Source organism: Mauremys mutica, chromosome 7 (genome assembly GCF_020497125.1).
Source record: "Mauremys mutica isolate MM-2020 ecotype Southern chromosome 7, ASM2049712v1, whole genome shotgun sequence".
Classification (NCBI taxonomy): domain Eukaryota; kingdom Metazoa; phylum Chordata; order Testudines; family Geoemydidae; genus Mauremys; species Mauremys mutica.
Genome location: NC_059078.1, coordinates 24715509 through 24736884, shown reverse-complemented (window position 1 = coordinate 24736884; position 21376 = coordinate 24715509). Strand labels below are relative to the sequence as shown.

The window sequence follows — 21376 nt, the reverse complement described above, 5'->3', positions numbered from 1 at the left end:
AGAAATCATTTTCCCCAACAGCCAGGAACTGTTTTTCACTGGATCTAGTACTCTCCCAACTCACTGAAGGTGGGCTCCCGGACCTAGAAGGCGGAGAAGGGACCTCTGGTGAGTGTACCTTTGTAAATATAATACATGGTTTAAAAGCAAGCGTGTTTAATGATTAATTTGCCCTGAAGACTTGGGATGCATTTGCTGTCAGTACAGCTACTGGAAAAGTCTGTTAATGTGTATGGGGATGGAGCGGAAATCCTCCAGGGATATCTCAGTGAAGCTCTCCTAGATGTACTCCCAAAGCCAGTTAGCCACGTGGTAGCGGGAGGGGTGAAGCGATCATCCCAGAAAATTGGGTGTGTGTGGGGGAGAGGGGGTTAGTTGGGATTGTGCTTCACGTTAACCCGAAAACTGCAGCCCCTCCTTTTAAATGGCCAACCCATTTTAAATGGCCAACCCAATGGGTGCTTGGTATGTGAAATGAGAGCGCTGCTGTTTGAAACCATTCCCAAATGTTATGAAGGTTAAAGAAGCCGAAAGACTGTGGCTTACCATGGCTGCCTGCAAGCCGAATTCTGTTGCTTGTTGGCCCTGCATGTGTGATCTCTCACACCAAACCAGCAGGCCCTCAATATAAGAGGCAAAATGCGACCTTGTAAAGAAAGCACACGTGCTACGTAATGTTAACAGCTTGGTTCACTGTGAAAGAGTCTACCCATTGTTCTCTAAAATGTCTTTTTAAAGACTACTCTCCCTTTTTTTTTCCTCCCGCAGCTGCAAATGTTTCAACGCTCCCCATATCATCTCCATCCCAGAGGCTAGCGAAGATTAGAAGGTGAAAAAAATGCACTTGTGATGAAATGTTCTATGAGCTCATGCAGTCCTCCCTCACTGAAAGAGCCCAGCAGAATGCATGGAGGCAGACAATGTCAGAGTGCAGGAAAGCACAAAATGAACGCGCGGACAGGAGGGACATGCAAGAGAAGAGGTGGCGGGAGCAAGAGGAGAGATGGCAGGAGCAAGAGGAGAGGTGGTGTCAGCGTGATGAGAGGAGGCAGGAAGCAATGCTTAGGCTACTGGAAGATCAAACTGATATGCTCCGGGGTATGGTTGAGGTGCAGGAAAGGCCGCAGGAGCACAGACCGCCGCTGCAGCCCTTGTGAAACCAATCGCCCTCCTCCCCAAATTCCATAGCCTCCTCACCCAGATGCCCAAAAACATGGTGGGGGGGCCTCCGGGCACCCAATCACTCCACCCCAGAGGACTGCCCAAGCAACAGAAAGCTGGCATTCAGTAAATAAGTTTTGAAGTTCAGTGTGGCCTTGTCCTTTCCTCCTCCCCTCCTCAACCACCCCAACCGATGCTTCCCTCCTCCACCACCCCTCCCGGGCTACCTTTGCAGTTATCCCCCCATTTGTGTGACAAATTAATAAAGAATGCGTGAATTTGAAACAACAATGACTTTATTGCCTCTGCAAGCGGTGATCAAAGAGGGTAGGGGATGGCGGTTGGCTTACAGGGAAGTAGAGTGAACCAAGGGGGCGGGTTTTCATCAAGGAGAAACAAACAGAACTTTCACACCGTAGCCTGGCCAGTCATAAAACTGGTTTTCAAAGCTTCTCTGATGCACAGCGCACCCTGCTGTGCTCTTCTAACCGCCCTGGTGTCTGGCTGTACGTAATCAGCGGTCAAGCGATTTGTCTCAACCTCCCACCCCACCAAAAACATTTCCCCCTTACTCTCACAGATATTGTGGAGCACGCAGAAAGCAGTAATAATGATGGGAATATTGGTTTCACTGAGGTCTGATCGAGTCAGTAAACTGCGCCAGCATACTTTTAAACATCCAAATGCACATTCTGCACTTGCTCAGCCTATAGTTGAACAGCTCCTGACTATTGTCCAGGATGCCTGTTTATGGCTTCATGAGCCATGGAATTAAGGAGTAGGCTGGGTCCCCAAGGATAACTATAGGCATTTCAACATCCTCAATGGTTATTTTCTGGTCTGGAAAGTAAGTCCCTTGCTCCAGCTGTTCAAACAGACCAGAGTTCCTGAAGATGCGAGCATCATGTACCTTTCCCGGCCATCCCACATTGACGTTGGTGAAACGTCCCTTGTGATCCACCAGTGCTTGCAGAACTATTGAAAAGTACCCCTTTCGGTTTATGTACTGGCTGCCTTGGTGGTCCGGTCCCAAGATAGGGATATGGGTTCCGTCTATCGCCCCCACCACAGTTAGGGAATCCCATTGCAGCAAAGCCATCCACTATGACCTGCACATTTCCCAGAGTCACTACCCTGGATAGCAGCAGCTCAGTGATCATGTTGGCTACTTGCATCACAGCAGCCCCCACAGTAGATTTGCCCACTCCAAATTGATTCCCGACTGACCGGTAGCTGTCTGGCATTGCAAGCTTCCAGAGGGCTATCGCAACTCGCTTATGAACTGTGAGGGCTGCTGTCATCTTGGTATTCTTGTGATTCAGGGCAGGGGAAAGCAAGTCACAAAGTTCCATGAAAGTTCCCTTACGCACGCGAAAGTTTCGCAGCCACTGTGAATCATCCCAGACCTGCAACACTATGCGGTCCCACCAGTCTGTGCTTGTTTCCCGGGCCCAGAATCAGCATTCCATAGCATGAACCTGCCCCATTACCATCATGATGTCCAAATTGCCAGCGACCCTGCTTTGAGAGACGTCTGTGTCCATGTCCTCATCACTCTCGTCACCGTGCTGCTGTTGCCTCCCCTTGCCTGCTTTTGAAGTTCTGGTGCTGCATATACTGCAGGATAATGCACATGGTGTTTACAGTGCTCATAACTGCTGCGGTGATCTGAGTGGGCTCAATGTTTCCCGTGGTATGACGTCTGCACGGAAAAAAGGCGCAAAACGATTGCAGTTGCTCTCATGGAGGGAGGGGCGACTGACGACATGGCTTATAGGGTTGGCTAATGGGGAATTAAAATCAATAAAGGGGGCGGGTTTGCATCAAGGAGAAACACACACAACTGTCACACCGAAGCCTGGCCAGTCATGAAACTGGTTTTCAAAGCCTCTCTGATGTGCAGTGCGCCTTGCTGTGCTCTTCTAATCGCAAACAGCCTAGTCAGCAAACAGCACCAGCGAGATTTTAAACGTCCAAAGGCACATTCTACCACCATTCTGCACTTGCTCAGCCTATAGTTGAACTGCTCCTTACTACTGTCCAGGCTTCATGAGCCATGGGAGCAAGGGGTAGGCTGGGGTAGGTGCGACAAGCCTCCAGCTCGCATGATATTCGAGGAAGGACTGAATTTCCATTAGATGAAACTTAAAGCAGAGATTGACCTGGAGTCACTCCCATTTATGTCCAGGTGCCCCCGACCGACCTCACCGAGGCCGGCCAGGAGCACCCATGTCTGCCCAGGCGCTCCTGACCGACCTCAACGAGGTCAGTCAGGAGCAACCAGGAGACAGCAGCAGATGGTACAGTAGGGCTGCTAATTGTCTTTGCTAACTTGCAAAGGCAAGGAGCTGCTGCTGTGTAGCACTGCAGTACTGCATCTGTCAGCAGCACCCAGGAGATGTACAGTGACAGTGAGCTGAGCGGGCTCCATGCTTGCCGTGGTATGTCGTCTGCACAGGTAACCCAGGAAAAAAGGCAAGAAACAATTTTTTGCCGTTGCTTTCATGGAGGGAGGGAGGGGGGCCTGATGACATGTACCCAGAACCACCCACAACAATGTTTTTGCCCCATCAGGCATTGGGAGAATTCCAATGGGCGGCAGAATTCCAATGGGCGGCAGAGACTGCAGGAACTGTGGGATAGCTACCACAGTGCAACGTTCCGAAAGTCGCTGTTAGCCTCGGTGCTGTAGATGCACTCTGCCGACTTAATGCGCTTAGTGGGGACACACACAATCGACTGTATCAAATCGATTGCTAAAAAATCGACTTATATTATATCGGCCTAATTTCGTAGTGTAGATATACCCTAAGGCCTGGTCCACACTAGGACTTTAATTCGAATTTAGCAGCGTTAATTCGAATTAACCGTGCACCCGTCCACACCAGGAAGCCATTTAATTCGACCTAGAGGGCTCTTTAGTTCGAATTCGGTACTCCACCCCGATGAGGGGAGTAGCGCTAAATTCGACATGGCTATGTCGAATTAGGCTAGGTGTGGATGCAAATCGAACTTACTAGCTCCGGGAGCTATCCCACACTGCACCACTCTGTTGACGCTCTGGACAGCAGTCCGAGCTTGGATGCTCTGACCAGCCACACAGGAAAAGTCCCGGGAAAATTTGAATTCCTTTTCCTGTCTGGACAGTTAGAATCTCATTTCGTGGTTGGACATCGGGGTGAGCTCAGCAGCACCGGCAGCGATGCAGAGCTCTCCAGCAGAGGAGTTCATGTAATCTCTGAATAGAAAGAGGGACCCAGCATAGACTGACCGGGAACTCTTGGATCTGATCGGTGCGTGGGGCGAGGAGTCTGTGCTTTCGGAGCTGCGCTCCAAAAAACGGAATGCAAAGACCTATGGGAAGGTCTCCAAAGCCATGAGAGACAGAGGATACAGCCGGGATGCAACGCAGCGCCGCGTGAAAATCAAGGACCCCAGACAAGGCTACCAAAAAATCAAAGCGGCAAACGGACGCTACGGAGACTGCCACCACTGCCCCACCAGTGACCATGGACTCTGACGATGGGACAGTGTCGACGGCCAGTTCCTCGGCGATGTTCGCGGACGGGGAAGATGAGGAAGGGTTTGTGGACGACGAGGCAGGCGACAGCGCTTACAACGCTGGTTTCCCCGACAGCCAGGATCTCTTCATCACCGTCATGGAGATCCCCTACCAACCGTCCCCGGCCATTAACCCGGATCCTGAATCAGGGGAAGGAGCAGTCGGTAAGTGCTTTAACCATGTAAACTTTTATTCTTAATATAACAGGAATCTGAAGTATGTGAAAAGGAGGTCTCTCTATATATGGGGATAGAACAGAAATCCTCCTGGGAGATCTCCACGAAGCTCTCCTGGAGGTAATCGAAAAGCCTCCGCAGGAGGTTCCTGGGGAGAGCTGCCTTATTGGGTGCTCCGTGGTAGCACAGTTTTCCGCGCGAGGCTTTCATGAGCTACTCAGGGAGCATTGCCTCCCCGAGCACGGCTGCATAGGGCCCTGGTTTGTGCTGGCTTTCACGCAGCATGCGCTCTCTATCTCCTTCAGTGACCGTCCTCAGGGTGATCTCGCTCGGAGACTCCTGCATCTAATTAGGGGAATTACTGTAATGTTACGCCTGGTCCAAAGTATTTGTAAAAAAACTCCGGACAGATGGCATAGCAGAGACTCAGCACGCTGCTGCGTGACGAGCGTAATGGAAAGCCAAAGATTCAAATGGACGCTCATGGAGGGAGGGGGGACTGAGGACGCAAGGTATCCCACAGTTCCTGCTGTCTCTGAAAAGCATTTGCATTCTTGGCTGAGCTCCAAATGCTTCTAGGGTCAAAAACAGTGTCCGCGGTGGGTCAGGGCATAGCTAGGCAATTTACGCAGCCCCCCACCCACCCCCAGAAGTGAAAGGGAAAACAATCCTCTCTTGACTCTTTTACATGTCACCCTATCTTTACTGAATGCTGCAGATAGACGCGATGGTGCAGCACTCAACACCAACATCCTTGCTATCCCCACGCTATGGATGGCTGATGGTACAAAATGACTGGTACCCGTCCTCATCATCAGCCTATTGGCACATGGGGCAGTGCAAAAGGACTGGTAACCATGCCGACTAGCATCGGTAAGGTCAATCAAGGGCGCCTGGTCCTAATTTTTCGTGGTAGATGGTACAGTATGGCTGATAACCATCGTCATCATAGCAACAGGGGGCTGAGCTTCATCAGCCCCCACCCTTCATGTGTAAAGAAAAGATTCAATTGCCCCTGGACTAGCAGCAGGATGCTGGGCTCCTCTCCTCCACACTCCTTAATGTCCTATCTGGACTATCATAGCAACTGGAGGCTGCCTTCCACTCATTTCTCACTAACAAGTCACTGTGTCTTATTCCTGCATTCTTTATTACTTCATCACACAAGTGGGGGGACAATGCTATGGTAGCCCAGGAAGGCTGGGAGAAGAATGGAATGAACAGGTGGGGTTGTTGCAGGAGCACCCCCTGTGAATAGCATACAGCTCATAATCTATGCAGGATCTGACACAGAGCAGCTGTGTTCTCTGGTTCTCTGATACAGTGGTTCTCTAGTACACTTGCCCATATTCTAGGGAGGACTGATTCTATTTTTAGATACCAAAAAGGAGGGATTGACTCAGGGAGTCATTCCCAATTTTGGCTTTTGCGCCCCTGGCTGATCTCAGCCAGGGGCACTTATGACAGCAGCAAATGGTGCAGTGCAAAAGGACTGGTAACCATGCCCATCTTATTACCAATTTATGGTATGGTAGATGGTACAATATGGCTGGTAACCATCTCTGCTATCATGCAAAAGCAAAAGCATGCTGCTGTGTAGCGCTGCTGGACTGCCTCTGTCAGCGGCATCTAGTACACATACGGTGACAGGCACAAAAGGCAAAACAGGCTCCATGGTTTCCATGCTGTGGCGTCTGCCAGGGCAATCCAGGGAAAACGGGCTTGAAATGATTGTCTGCTGTAGCTTTCCCGGAGGAAGGGATGACTGACGACATTTACCCAGAACCACCCGCGAAAATGGTTTTTGCCCCATCAGGCACTGGGATCTCAACCCAGAATTCACAGAGACAAACTAGACTGTGTTCATTGTTCGCAAAAATTTATCTTTGCAAGGAATTCACTCCCTTTTTCCCATCACACAGCTTCGACTGTCTCCAGACCCGCCACAGCATCCCCCTCACAGAGGCTGGCAAAGATTAGGCGGCGAAAGAAAAAGACAGGGGACGAGATGTTCGCTGAACTTATGGGGTTCTCCCGAGATGAGGCGGACCAGCAGAGCCAGTGGAGGGAGACCCTCTCTCTGTACCAGCGCTCACACAGCGAAGGGGAGGAGAGGTGGCGTGAGGAAGACAAGCAGGCGACTCAAACGCTGCTTGGACTAATGAGGGAGCAAACGGACATGCTCCTGCGCCTTGTGCATGTTATGCAGGACCTCAGGCAGGAGGACAGAGCCCCCCTGCAGTGTATCTGCAACCGCCCTCCCCCGCCACAAAGTCCCATACCCCCCTCACCCAAAATAACCAGAAGGAGGGGCGCCAGAGGCCGTGTAAACTGTCACTGCACCCCAGCAGAGTGCTCAAGTACCCAAAAGCTCTCATACCCTAAATTTTGAGAAGTCCTTTCCTTCCCGCCTCACCCAAGCCCCCATCCCAGTTTCATCCCCTAACTGTCTAGTTGATAATAAAAAATACTTTTCTGTTAATTACTGTTTCCGTCATGTTCTTTTAGAGGAGACTGTGTTTGAAGGGGGGGAAGGGGGTTGGTAATTTGACAGGACAATCACCTTTACCAGGGTACAGACATGGGGGCAGGATCAGCAGCAGGTCACACACACACTGCTGTCAGTACGCACCCTGGTCGGTATGGGAGGTGGTTTGCAGGTTCTGTGTGGGTGGGGGGGTACGTGACTTTGTAGCGGGGGAGGGGGGTTACAGATCTCATGCAACGGTCCCTGTCCTGGACCACAGAGCCACGCAGCAGAGGAATCTGTATCCATCCTCCCCCGCCAAAAGGCCGCATAGCCCCCGCACACAGAGTCCCAAAAAGGAGGGATGGCAGGCTCCGTTGAAACATCCAGTCCGGCACTGCAGACCGCTCTGGGAGCAGGAGCCTGTCATTCCTCGAGTTTACAGGCGGTCTTTACATCACTGCACACCCTACCCAGCACAGTCCGTGTCCCAGTTTCAACCCTGTAACGCAAAGTCATCAATAAAGAAACCTTTGTAAAGTTACAGTGGAACATGTATTTTATTTTTAAACGTGTGTTGGAAGTTGGGGAAGCGGGGTGGGCGGGGTATGTAACTGCAGATGCTAGTCAACAGTCACTTGGTAAAGAAACAGGGGCAGGTTCAGCTTCTCTGTAAAGAAACTGAACAGTCACAGGTCACGCTACTCGCTGCTCGCTGTTACTTGAAGAGTTCCTTGTCGCTGTGCAAGGCGCCTGCACAGAGCTTCACGAGCCAGGGCATTAGCGGGTAGGCTGGGTCCCCGACGATCACTATAGGCATCTGCACATCCCCAAGACTTATTTTGTGGTCCGGGAAGAAACTACCTTCCTGCAGGCGTCTAAACAGACCACAGTTCCTGAAAACACGCACGTCATGAACTTTGCCTGGCCACGCGACGTTGATGTTGGTAAAACGTCCCCCCATGGTCCACCAGTGCTCGCAGCACCATTGAAAAGTAGCCCTATTTCTCAGCAGCTGACTGTGGAAGAGGTGGACGATAAGGTGCGAGGAGTTGACAACGGCCATAACTGCAGCAGGATCCGTGCTCAAAGTGCTGTGGCGCCCGCGCTGTCACTGAGCAGAAAAGTGCACGAACAGATTGCCCGCAGGCGCTTTCAGGGAGGGAGGGAGGGAGGGCGTGATTGACAGTTCAATGATGACAGTTACCCAAAACCACCCTCGACACATTTTTCCCCCCAGCATGCATTGGGGGGAAATCCCAGAATTCCAATGGGCAGCGGGGAGTGCGGGAACTGTGGGATAGCTTCCCACAGTGCACCGCTTCCAAAGTCGACGCTGGCCCCATTACTGTGGACTCGCACAGTCGAACTAGTGTATTTAGTGTGGATACACAACTTCGACTTCATAAGGTCGATTCCACAAATTCGAATTAAGTTGATTCGAAAGAGTCTTGTAGTGTAGACATACCCTAAGTGTTTGCTATAATTTCCCATACTCTGCTCACGTGATGCTTGGCAGTGGGGAAACAGATCGCTGCTCTTGCTCAAGATTTGCTTCAGCCAAGAAGCATTTACTGTCAGAAAAGCACTGCAGGTCTGTGTAAGAGTTCATGTTTTAAGTCTTCCAGTGAAAACCACACCAAAGTATGTGCCTCAAACCTGCCAGAAATTCTGATCCATGTTATTGTGTGCATCCGAAAGACCAATTTGCAGAACAAAATAAAGCTGTCCTGAACAGCTCTACATGATTGTGAATCTCAATAGTTCTACAGGACCTACATAAACTTTTGATCTACTAATTCCAGATGAATGCTGCAATCAACAATGCCCATGTACAAACAATGGAGTAAACACAGAGCACCATGTTAATTTGACCTACATAAGGATGGGAGGAATGGGCTTAGTAGAAATCAATGTTTGCCAAATGGAAAGGGTTAAACTATGTATAGAAAATTATTTTCAGCCTTTTAAGACTTATTACAGACAATGGAGCATAAAAAATAAAATAGCTAACGTTCTCCTTTTAAAACTTGACAATTGGTTTCAATTTTATGATTTCCTGGAAATAAAGAAATGCTCATTAATGACCAAAACAATGAAACCATTAAACAGGAAAGGTAAAAGAAATAATTAAAGTTACAAATCAGTTCTAGCGGAGATTTCATAATAAAACTTTTTGAAATTAAAAAATATACAGTGACTGCAATGGCAACTAATGGCAGCAGAGCGAAAGGGATAAAAATGTATTTCCAGTTGCTGGTAGAGGTCCACTTTACATGTGCACAATTTACTAATTGCTACTTTGCACAATGAAGTACGTGCCATCATATTTATACAATCAATGTTAATCTGTTAGGGCCAAATCCTATCATCTTTTTACTCAGACAAATCTCTCATTATTGACTTCCAGGGAGAGTCAGCCTAAATAAGGACTTCAGAACTGGCTCCCATTAACCAACAAAGAAGGCACAATGAAAGAAAATGTCAGCACAACCCTTCTCGAGTTTGGAAAATGTTCTAGAAATATTTTAAAGTTGAACAGAGGAATTTATAGCAAGCTTGAATCATTTAATTTGTTACCCAGACCAATTTCCATATATATCTCCAACTTACATATGTACAGCAGCTAGATAAATATATAAATAAAACATATAAACAAATAAATGTTTGTATTGCAGGCAAACTCAGATTGATCAAAATACCATCAGTTATACACATATATTTCAAGTCTAATTATTGCTTTTGGGAAAATTTAAGAATACAAAATTTCACCATAAACTCAGAATAGAATATATAAGATTTTCTCTCACCTTTTTTAGCTTTTGAGAAGAACATAGAGGACCTCACGCTTTAAACAAGTGATTATTAAGTTGAATCTGATATTTTCATGTACTGAAAAATGATCTCTGAAGAGTCCAGATCCACTAATAGCTCTCTATAAATATCTGATCATAAGATACTCTAGGACTTTCTCCACATTTCATACACGTGGGTTAGCTGTGTCTGATGACATGATCTGATGAATTATATATCAGTAAAAGAAGAGATTAAAGGTCCAGCCTTCTTGATATAATATTCCAGATGTAACTGTTTTAATGAAAATTGATGTTTAAGGGAAGTAATATGTTCATTCTCTACATCTGATTTAAAGAAAAATCACTGCTGCTTTCACATGCTTTATCAACACAGAGTACATTTAAAGGACAGGAATCATTACTGGGAGCTTGCCTAAAGGAAATGTGAGAGAGCAGATCAAACTCTGGCTTTACATAAATCAATACATTTAAATATAAACAAAGAAATAAAATAATATATAAACAAAAGGAAGTTTATGTTTTTAAAAGAAGACAATACTGTAACAGAAGTTGCTCATATGTCAATATGTAATTACAATTTTCACATTCAGACAAAGAAAAGCACATACTGTGTGTGTGTGTGTGTGTGTGTGTGCGCGCGCGTGCGCATGAGAGAAAAAGACTGAGTGTGTTTATAAGGGGAGGAGAACAGCCTGTATCTGATATTCCTCTAGCCCCAACACACAGGCATCAGGGAAAGGTGGGACGCGGGAGATTGGGTGGGAGCAAAGTTAGGGTAGGGTTGGACTTCCTCATTTCATGAGACTTGAGCTGAGCCACTTTGCAGCAACCTAAAGTTCTCTTTCCTCCCAAGCACGGTGCACCTCAGGGGCCAGAAATTAGCCAGTACTCAGATGTTCAACTCTTAGGAACTTGTCAGTTTCCTAAGGGTTAAAAAGCTATGTAGACTCATACAAGGGAAATTTTAACATTAAATGGAAAATGTATCAATTGAAACTGTTTTAACCACTTGAACTGAATTTTTCATGTTCCATTTTACCCCTCTGCTTGATTCTGCATAATAAGCAGATATGGGGACACTAATTTCTGAGGTCCAAATTCACGCCTGCTGATCCTGCTGAGGGAGGAAAGGTGGCTGGTGTCTTAACTCCCCTCCAGATGGCATACTACAGTTGAACACACTACAGAGAAAAGGTCTATTCTGTGGAATTCTTCTCCTTCCTGGTTATAAGGAGAGGTGGGAATGGCTCTTTGGGAGAGAGGCTCTAGGAGTCCTGAGAAAAGAGCTCTAGAAATAGCCAAGCCTAAAAGAAGATTTGAGCTGATCTTTATCTTACTATAGTTTTCTTTTTAATAAAGCCAAATCCTAGGAAGAGGTGTGTGTGGTGAATTTGGACTTTACGTGATATAACAACTGTGTTTTTAAGCAGGATGCAAAAGGAGATAACATTTTTATGGCAAGTTGTGGGGGTTTTGTTTGTTTGGGCTGTTTATTTTTCATGGAAACTATACAAAAGGAGCTGAGGAGTTTAGAATATTAGAAGCAATCGAAGTAACGATGGATTGCTAGGAAGTATGCAAGTGAGGCAGACAAAGGTGCATCTTAAATTCAGTTTTATCACATAGGTAAACAATTTCTCCCACCACCACCTGTGTGACAGCACACAAATTAGAGATGAGTCCAAACCAAAACCCCAGATCTGAACATCCAGACTTTGCCCTCTCATGGTTCAGGCCTACAGTGCTTGAATGCTGTCTACGATAATGCTTCCCATATGGGAGTTCAGACAATTTTCATTTTTTTCATCAAGATATCATTTATGATATTTTAATAGGTGTCAAAAGAGATCTGTATGCTTACTCATGACACTATATTACAAAATAATAAAATGAACACTCCAGATCATTATATATTTTAAAAATAGTAATAACATCATACAATTATTAAATGCAATATATCAAGATCAGAAATTTTTTTGCCTTATCCGTCCAAATATAAATATATCAAGATGTTTCTCTGATACAGTGTGCGTCAATTCCTCAGTAAAGGAAGGAAAAGAAAGATATGTCTAATGAGGTTTGCCTCTGAATTCTTCAGGGTTAGTCATCCAGCTGGCAGAGCAGAGCAACACCTCGCTTGATCCAGTGCTGGACTGGTTTATCAGTCTCTAGCAATAGCGCAATGACAAAATTAGTAGAATGTCCAGTAGTGGATAAGGTTCCCTTACGCTCACTTGTCTTGTAGAGTGGACAAATATAGGCATTAGATTTCTTTATGTCCGATTTTTTACCTTAAAAAAGAACAAACAAAGGAATGAATTATATACTGTAGATGTACTAGATGAATGAAAATAATCTAATGTAAAAATCAAATATTCATTCTGACTTATTTTTAAAGCTAAATAAAAATTTGACAAAATATTTTCATCCAGCAAAACTTAAAAAGAAGTTGCTTCTTGCTCTGCTTTTCTTTTAAAAATTAATTTACAGAATTTACATAGGCTAATAGACTAGAGGAAGTATGTTTGCTATTGTTTGCTTACAGGAATAGATGCCTTCCTTTACGACCTGCTTTTCAAATCTTTCACAGATGCATTCAAAGCTAAATAGTTGTATAAAAATCATAGCATTTGACTAAAATACCATCGGGTTATAGTTTAGAGCATGTTAGTAAGTGCACGAGGTCTTCATATAAAATTGGGACTCTAAGGCAACTTTGATTCAGCAGCTCGAGAACCTAATCGTGATTCAAGTTGTTTGAGTTCCGAGGCTACAGCTCTGGAGGAACTGTAATGTGCCCAGACTGTTTACACATAACTTGCACAAAGGCTTAAATCATGTTCTTCTGACATCAGTCAGCTTCCATGAACAGACTCCTCCAATGTCAATAGAAGGGGTAAATGGGCAGGATGGAATACTTTGTGGGGCTGACTCACAGCTAGTTACAACTAAGTAGAAACTAAACCACTGTGGAGAAACATTAGGAATGTTTGAAAAAAAAAATCTAAGTTTTTTTTTTTTTTAGGATAACTGCTCCTGATCAAAGAAAGGAGGAACCAGATGGGAAAAACAATAGTAGATGTTAGTCAGAAGAAAACATTATCAGTGTTTAGCCATCTATGGACAGTATTTCTGCAGCAGTTAATGATACTTTGAGCAACATTAATTTTAACACATATGGGGTGAAATACTGGCCCCATTTAAATCAATTGCAAATGTCCCATTGACTTTTATGGAGTCAAGATTTCAACAACCATGCTCCCTTTTGCCAAGGCTAGTTTATGCCTAAAATATACATGAAGATCCAATTTGGAGGCAGTGAAATTCATTTTATATGAAATGTCTATCTGATTAACTCCTCCTTTGTCCTATCCATGCTAAATAAACCTTTGTGGGGGGAAAAGAGGCACAGACCAGATAAATTTCAGATAAAAAACTGGGTCAGCCAGTGAAAAGGCATGATGTTTGACAGGCAAGCCATTGATCACGTCAGCTGAATGGAGATCTATGTGCGTTTGGATTTTTTGGTGAGAGAGAAGGGTTGGTCTTTTTGCAACATTAAAGAAATACATTACTGCAATCTCTTGTTGCATTAGAATCCAAAGACACATTGGTTCCAGACCACTTTACTTACTTGGTTTTATCCAAATAATTGGCATCGGGTCAAAGAGCAACTTGGGATGCTGTTCAGCTAATATTCCCCTGGTGAGACAAACAAAGAAACTATTAAAACATAATTTTATAAAAGGTATATTTTTAAAAGAGATATTTTTGTATTTTACTTCATTTGTTGGGTAGGAAGGGTTGGGATGAGAAAGGGGAATGGAGATGAAAGGAAGGGGAAGAGAAAGAGAAATGTCAGGACAAGTACAGACAATGGAAGCAAACTGAAAAGATGTAACAAGAGCGAGAAATAAATAAATAGAAGAGAGGAGGGGATGCAGAACAGAGCTGGAGGACTTCCCTGTCTTTACCTTTCTCACAGGGTCCAGTAAAATCATCAGATATCAAAAACATTTCTCTCATAAGCCCACACCAGGGATGGGATTATGAAATAACAGATAAAAGCCATACTGTGCTCTGACCTTTGCTGTTTAAACTCTTGGAATAAAACATGCAGTTTTTCTTGCTGAACTACATTACCTTTAAAAGTGTCCCTTATCTTGTAACAGTATGATGAAAATTTAAAACCCAGTGTAGATTTTGATTTTGTGCACCCACTTTTATGTGTGTAAACAATTGTACAAGCAGAAGTGGGTATAGAGCTGCTTTATCAGCACAAATTGAGGTGCTGGTGTGAAATCTGTATATACTGAGGGCAGATCTACACTAGAAGCGCTACGTCGGTGCAGCTGCATCTTATTTGCAATGTGCACTTTTCTGATTGTCTGGTAATTAGTTCCAACTACTCTGCACATTAGTTCTGAAGGTTTTTTTCCCAAAATGCACTGCTTCACTCCACTGGAAAAAAAAATTATCTGAGATTTTTCCTAGGCCCCTTTTAAAATATTCGCTTTGAGGGCTGTTAGGGCCTGTACCCTTTCCCATCTACTTAGAAACCTTACAAAGTAGCAAGTGCCATATTTGAATGACTATACAAACAGCTAAATCCTGCCCTTCTCTTGTGTGGGACCAAGATGTGAATTGGTGCTTATCTTCATCTTAGCTGCCTGTGCGCTAGGTGACTCACCCTGAGGATGGCCAGGTCGGCTGCAGCAAAGGGATAGGTCAGGGCTCCACCACCTGCTCTGTGATTGGGACTAGGAGGGCTGTTCATACACTGGGGACCTGATGTAAAAAATTCATTCTGTACTCACATAGTAAGTGCTGTAGGTTTGGAGAGGAAACACTATACTGTTCACACACGAGAGACATAGTCCCTGAAAACCTTTTTCAAAAAATCAAGTCCCTCCGAGGTGTCTCAAATTGGGCACCCGGAAACCGATGCAACAGGAATCACTAGTCACTTTTGAAAATCTTGGCCTTACTGCTTTGAATGGTTCTGTGACTCACGTAGAAGGGCAATTTCATGAAAGAAAACTGCATTTTTATTATAAGTAAGCACATGGCAACATTCCCAATACTACAGTATAGCAGATTCACTGTGTTTTTTCTTGTCAAGATCTCATGAAGGAAGGAAGAAGATTTTAAATTAGAGTATATCATTGAAATGTTGAAATGATGTTAAAATATTTCAGTAAATCTAATAAGAAAGTTTAAAATTTATTTTAAAATTTTAATTACTGACTTGGTCCTGTCCCAGCGAGCTCCATCTAAAAATAATCCATGAATATAAACACCATCTTCTGGTGCACTATCAGATGTATCCTTAGGAATAACCTAAAAGGAAATACATGTTAATACATTTCCACGGTAGTTTTGTTTTAGAACTATTAGCTCTACAAGCCAATCTTCCAGAGACCAACCCCAAATCAGGATAAAATAGTGAAGCCTCTTCTTTCAGTACTACTTTACATCTTCAACTGTTAAGATGGCAGCTTTCTATGTGACTGTTAATTATCCTTTATCATCATACTTAGAACACTCACGTTTATCAAGTGGTTTGTTTTCCTAATTAGATGATTAAGTGTAATGAGGAATATGCTTTTAATAGCATTCCTTTCCAGATATAAAGTGGAAAACCGTATGTACTACTATTTAACATGGCTGCAGATCTACAATGCCATTGCTAATCAAGGTCTCAATCCTGCAATGAGATATGTGCAAGTGAACATGTCCAATCAGGCACAGGATCCACCTGTTGTATCTCATGGAAACATCAGGACCCATATTAGTAAAATATATTTTTATCACTTATCCATACCTGAAATTCATATCCCAGCAGGTCAATGGGAATGGTGTACTTCCTGGCATAGTTCTGCATGGCTCCAGTTAAAAAAGCTTGAGTAAAATAGAATCCCGATAGCCAAAAAACACTGGGCTTTCCTGACTCATACCAGTCCTGGGAGGAGGAACAGAGAGATACTTTCAAGCATCTTTGCTATTTAGCATAGGCCTAGGTGGTATTTGCAGTTTTCCACAAAAAAATTTATTCTACACAACTTTGTTTAGAAAGTCTAGCTATAAAGAGTCAATTTTTACCAACCCATGTCCAAATCATCCTTTAATTTTAAATCAAACAGAATTATTAGTAACACAATCCCGCTTGCTTTACCTGCAAGAATTTCAGCCTCGCTAGAAAATCTAGGATATAGCTCCCCAATGGTTTAAGACTTGGGTATGAACGGTTAGCCCAGTTCTCGGCAACTTTTCCAACAAGCAGACTGCCACTCAGGGCCTCCAGCTCAGAATCCATAACGACTAGTCCTTTAATGGCCTTTTTCAGATTTATTAAGGTAATACGTATAGTTCGGAGTAAACTAGAATTAAAGAAAATATCACAGAACTGTCACTGAAATACAACAGGTTTGACATGATTTGTCAGATATAAAATCATCATCTCAAGAAATAGTATTACATTATTGTGATGGCTATGAAACAAGTGCATAACCACGTTTTCCTCATTCATAATTTGCCATATTTGCAAAATTACAGATTGTGCCCATACTGTTGCCATTTAACACATCTTTCTTCTGCTTATCTGTGGCCTGGGACAAATCTGTTAATTTCTGTCTCATTTTCTCCATCCCATCTTCCTGGCTTCAAAGGGTTCTGTGAGGTTTAACTCATTATTAAGGATAGGAGTCTGTCATGGAGGTCATAGATTCCGTGACTTTAACGGACCTCCATGACTTCTTTGGCTTCAGCCCGCCACAGTGGCAGGACTGGAGCAGCTGTCAGCCCCCGACCAGGAGCAGTGGTCAACATCCGGAGCAGCATCCCAGGACTGGAGCAACAGTCAGTCAGCCCTTGCCACAGGAGAAGCAGCCGGAGCAGTGGCTGGGGCTGGGTCAGCCCCCAGGGCCAGAGCAGCGGCCGCCGCAACAGGATCAGCCACCGGGACTGCAGTGGCTGCTGCTGCCGCAGGAGCCTGAGTAGCCCCCAGTGGGGCTCTTCCTGTTAGTCCCCCCACAGGGTATTTTTAGTAAAAGTCACAGACAGGTTGCAGACTTCCATGAATTTCGGTTTATTTTCCGTGACTTTTACTAAAAATATCCATGACAAACTCTTAACCTTACTCATTATGAACTGTACAGTGCCTGAGATGTCTAGATGGAAGGTGAGATAGAAATTCTAATTATTTTCACCTGGTTAAAAACAATTGAGTCCAAACCAGAACCTAGATCCAAGCATCCCTGGATCCAAAGTCAGACTTTGCAGCTTGCCTCTGTCACTTTAATGGGCTAAGGCAAAATTCCTGATCTAGAATTTCCCAATCTTTGGGAAAATTCATGGGGAGATCCAATGCTCCAGTGCAAAGTCCACATCTAGCTTAAAAAAAAATAGAACACTATGCAGTGAATATTCTTGGGGAAATAATGGTCCAATGGCAGCTGTATAAGTTCATCTCTTTCTGTTTATGTAAAATAAAATATTTCTGCTAAAATAGTTGAAGACCTAATGGGGCATTTAGTTTTATGCATTGCTTTGAATTTCATAGTCTCTTGCCTATACTGTCCTGGCAAGAAATTAAAACCTGAACCCTAAAAATAATAGAATCACAGAATCATAGGACTGGAAGGGACCTCAGTAGGTCATCTAGTCAGTCCCTTGCACTCAAGGCAGGATTAAGTAATAACTAGACCATTACTGACGGGTGTTTGTCTAACCTGTTCTTAAAAACCTCCAGAGATGGAGATTCTACAACCTCCATAGGCAATGTGTTCCAGTGCTTAGCCGGAACAATTTACAATATGTGTATGGAATAGATGGGGGAGGCAGGTTTCAGATAATAAAAGAGGGGGAAAAGGAGAGTGAGAGAAATAAGGGGAGCTTGGAGAGTGAATTAAGGGATCAGAGAGAATTGTAGGAGAGAATTATAGCAGCTTTGTGAGAGAATTCTGGGGCAGAGGGGGAAAGATGAGTGGGGGGGGAGGTCAAGAAGGAGAAAAATAAGGGTGTCAGGAAGAAATAGGGAGCAGATGGAGACAAAACAGGAGAAAAAATAGGAATTTGGGCAAAGTGGGATAGAGACTGGGGACCCAAAGGGAAAAAAAAAAGAGTGGAGGATTATGGTTGACAGCAAAAAGAGTGGAGGTGAGGGTATTGGAAGAAAGGGCAATCAGGGAAGAGAGAAGGAAAGTGATGGGGCACAGATAGAGCAGGTGAGAAAATAATAAAAAAGAGAGAAATATACATAAAGGCGGAAAAAAGAAAATGACACAAGCACAGGAACAATGAGACCAAAAAGAAGAGGATGGACAGAATAAAGAAATGGAAGTGAAAAATAAAGCAATACAAGCACAACCCTGCAAATAACCTATTACCAAACTTTTCTTTGGCCCGTCCCCCCATGGCATACCTTATCCTCCAATTTATTTGCCATTTAGATATTTTTCCTTAAACCCAACCTATATTCTGCCTTGCCTAATAAAGGAAAAGTGCTGGGAATGCAGAAATGCAGACACTACTGCAGGCGATTAGAATTGAAGCAAAAAATAAATAATAATAAAAAAAAAAGGGTCTTCAGAATGGAGTCTATAAAGAGACCTCACTGGATGCCTGGCAGAAAAGGGATCTGCTGTGAATGGGTTGACTGAAAGTACATTTGAATTAAATTAATTAATTCCCTTACTTGTTAAACCTCTCCATTTCTTGCACCAACACGGTGTTCATACTTTCCTCATATCTCACAGGATACTTATGTAGAGAAGTTTCAATGTCAAAATCATTTGGAAGCTGCAAATGTCAATATATTTGGACACATTTTGATAAGTGCACATTTTAATTTATAATGGTTTCAAAGAGATATTAAAAGCAAACAGACCCAAAGCAACCACAAAAGCTCCATGGTGAATGACTGATACTCAGTAAAACACCCTATTGAATATTGGTTGGTCAATAAAAATATCTTGAACATCACTGAAAATGTAAAAATAAATGTAAATGTTTTAACGATTGCGAAGTTGCTTGCAAGATTGAATTGACTTTTTCCCCAGGTTATTTGCTCTGATTTCTCTCCCTTCTATTGTTAGCTGTTCGACACTCCCGCCCCCCACTTTATATATGGCTGTGGGCTCCCCACAGTCTGATAAGTGCTTTACTTTCACTTTGTGTTGGACAGCTTAATGCTCCCCTTGAGTTTTTCCCAATGCAAAATGAAACTTAGGAATCAGAGATGTAGCACAGGGATAGGGAGAGAAAGAGAGAACCATACTACAAAGTCAATGTTTTATTTTTAAAAAATCACTATTCTATTCAGGTTATTATGCCATGCCGATCACCATGGTATCTGAGTACTTCCTAGCAAACAAGGAGATTTAGGTTAATTGGACAGGGTTAACTTTCTATTCCACTCCCGTCCCTTGAGCATGAGATCTGTGAGAGTTTTTGTTTGTTTTCTGAGTAAGTTAACATGTATTTTTCTTAAGGAATAAATGAGCTTATGTTTGGAATGAAACTTGGTAAGATTTGGTGTAGTTCTTATGGAGAGTGAGGAACATGGCACAGCATGGGGCTAGACCCCAAAAGAGCCCTATCTCCTGCTTACACTAGCTTTGCCCTGGGGGTGCACAATTCCATTATTTCTGAGGAGTGGAGGTGTCAAAGGTGTTCATGGTCCTTGTGGAAAAGCCTTTTAGGTGTCCTGAGCCCAGGCCATTTAGTGCTTTGAAAATAAGAACCAAGAACTTAAACTGAATGTAATGTTCTAGGGGAGTCAGTGGAGAGAGTAGAGCTACAAGTTGCTCAGTAACGGTATTTGTTGCTGAGAAAGTGTGTTGTTGCAACTGCATTGTTGCAATCCCAAAAGGAGGTGAAGGTGGCATTCCTGTGGCCACAGGTCCCTTTGTGGCCCAATCATCTGTCCAGTTGCCCATTACCATTTTGCAAAAGAAAATCTCAAGGAAGAACATTAAGCTGGCCAGGTAATGGTGGGAGTATTTGTTATTCTAATCAATTATTATGCTATTTGTCTTTCTACATTACCTTAATGAGAATATCATCAGCAATTTCATACAGAGTGCTGTCACCACCTCCTGAGGAGCCTCCCTGTGTGCCTCCTCCTTGCGTTAGTATCAGAGATTCAAAGAGGACTTTTGTTTGCTGGAGATCCTTTGAAATATCCACATTTTCATGCAACCCAAACACCTCTGGCTGTTGACTAAATGGAAGATTCTATGGCAAAGCATATTAAGTAAGCAATACATTTCATTAGATAAATCAGTTCATTAAGGGCCTGATCTTAAGCTTATTGATTGAAAGATTCCATTAGCTTCAGGGGACATTGGATTAGGCCTAGAACCATGACCTCACAAACAGTGAATCCCTTGACAATGGCTTTCTAGTCTTTATACCAGGCCCTATTATCTACCTGTTGATCTCCTCATTAAGTTGTACACACTCTGGAGTGCAACAAAGTCTAGGGTGTTTCAAATCACAAAGCACTTTAGATCACAACATACCTGCAAGGGAGCCAAGGAAAGGAAAGAGGATGGGCATCAAATGAAAAATGAAGCGCACACAAAAGCATTATTTTTAATGTTGAGAGGCTCAGACCCAGTACCCTTGTCTGCTTTGTGTATCATGTTTGTAACCTCTCAAGGCTTTGCCACTAACTTTTGAATTTTTTGTTGATCTGTGAATTCTACATAAACTACCAAGAAAAAGTTACAGCCCCATGCATGACCAATAGGATCTGGGTAAACTGTTTCTCTTTCTTATTTCTGGGTTAGCCATCTTCTGCACAATTCATAATTCCAGAAACTTGTTGCTAGAAAACCAACTCCTGGCCTTCACGCAAGACAAGCAAGATTTGAAGCACGGTTCTAAGGAGTAGATGCTCTAAATGAAATTACCACCTGATATTTCACCCAAATCACTTTGTGGTTTGATCCTGTTAGATTTCACAGTCTAAGGAGAGTCTGGCGAGGTCAGTGCTTAGAAAGGAGCCGTCTCAGAAAACAGCTAGCGCAGCAGGGAGTAAAATTTGTGATTCAACGTTATAGGATTCTTCTCCCTGGGATTGTACTGAAGCAATGCATGGACGTAGAGCTCAATAAATATCTTAAGGCACTTTCTGCAAAAGCAGGAGTGCTATCCCCAATGTTCTGCCTAATTCCAACTAAAAGTAATT

The 21376-nt window shown here is 43.7% G+C and overlaps 1 protein-coding gene across 1 annotated transcript in view; it reads right to left on the bottom strand.

The window, feature by feature from the left end:
* Positions 1-9951: 9951 nt before the first annotated feature.
* The window catches only part of DNAH12 (dynein axonemal heavy chain 12), a 171424-nt gene continuing 159999 nt past the window's right edge, over positions 9952-21376 (bottom strand). The window contains exons 68-74 of the mRNA XM_045024879.1: positions 20230-20418; positions 18878-18981; positions 16358-16562; positions 16007-16144; positions 15431-15522; positions 13817-13884; positions 9952-12473 (exon numbers count right to left, since the gene is read on the bottom strand). Coding sequence (XP_044880814.1) covers positions 12283-12473; positions 13817-13884; positions 15431-15522; positions 16007-16144; positions 16358-16562; positions 18878-18981; positions 20230-20418 — 987 coding nt within the window. The 3' untranslated portion in view covers positions 9952-12282. The remainder of the gene's footprint in view (positions 12474-13816; positions 13885-15430; positions 15523-16006; positions 16145-16357; positions 16563-18877; positions 18982-20229; positions 20419-21376) is intronic.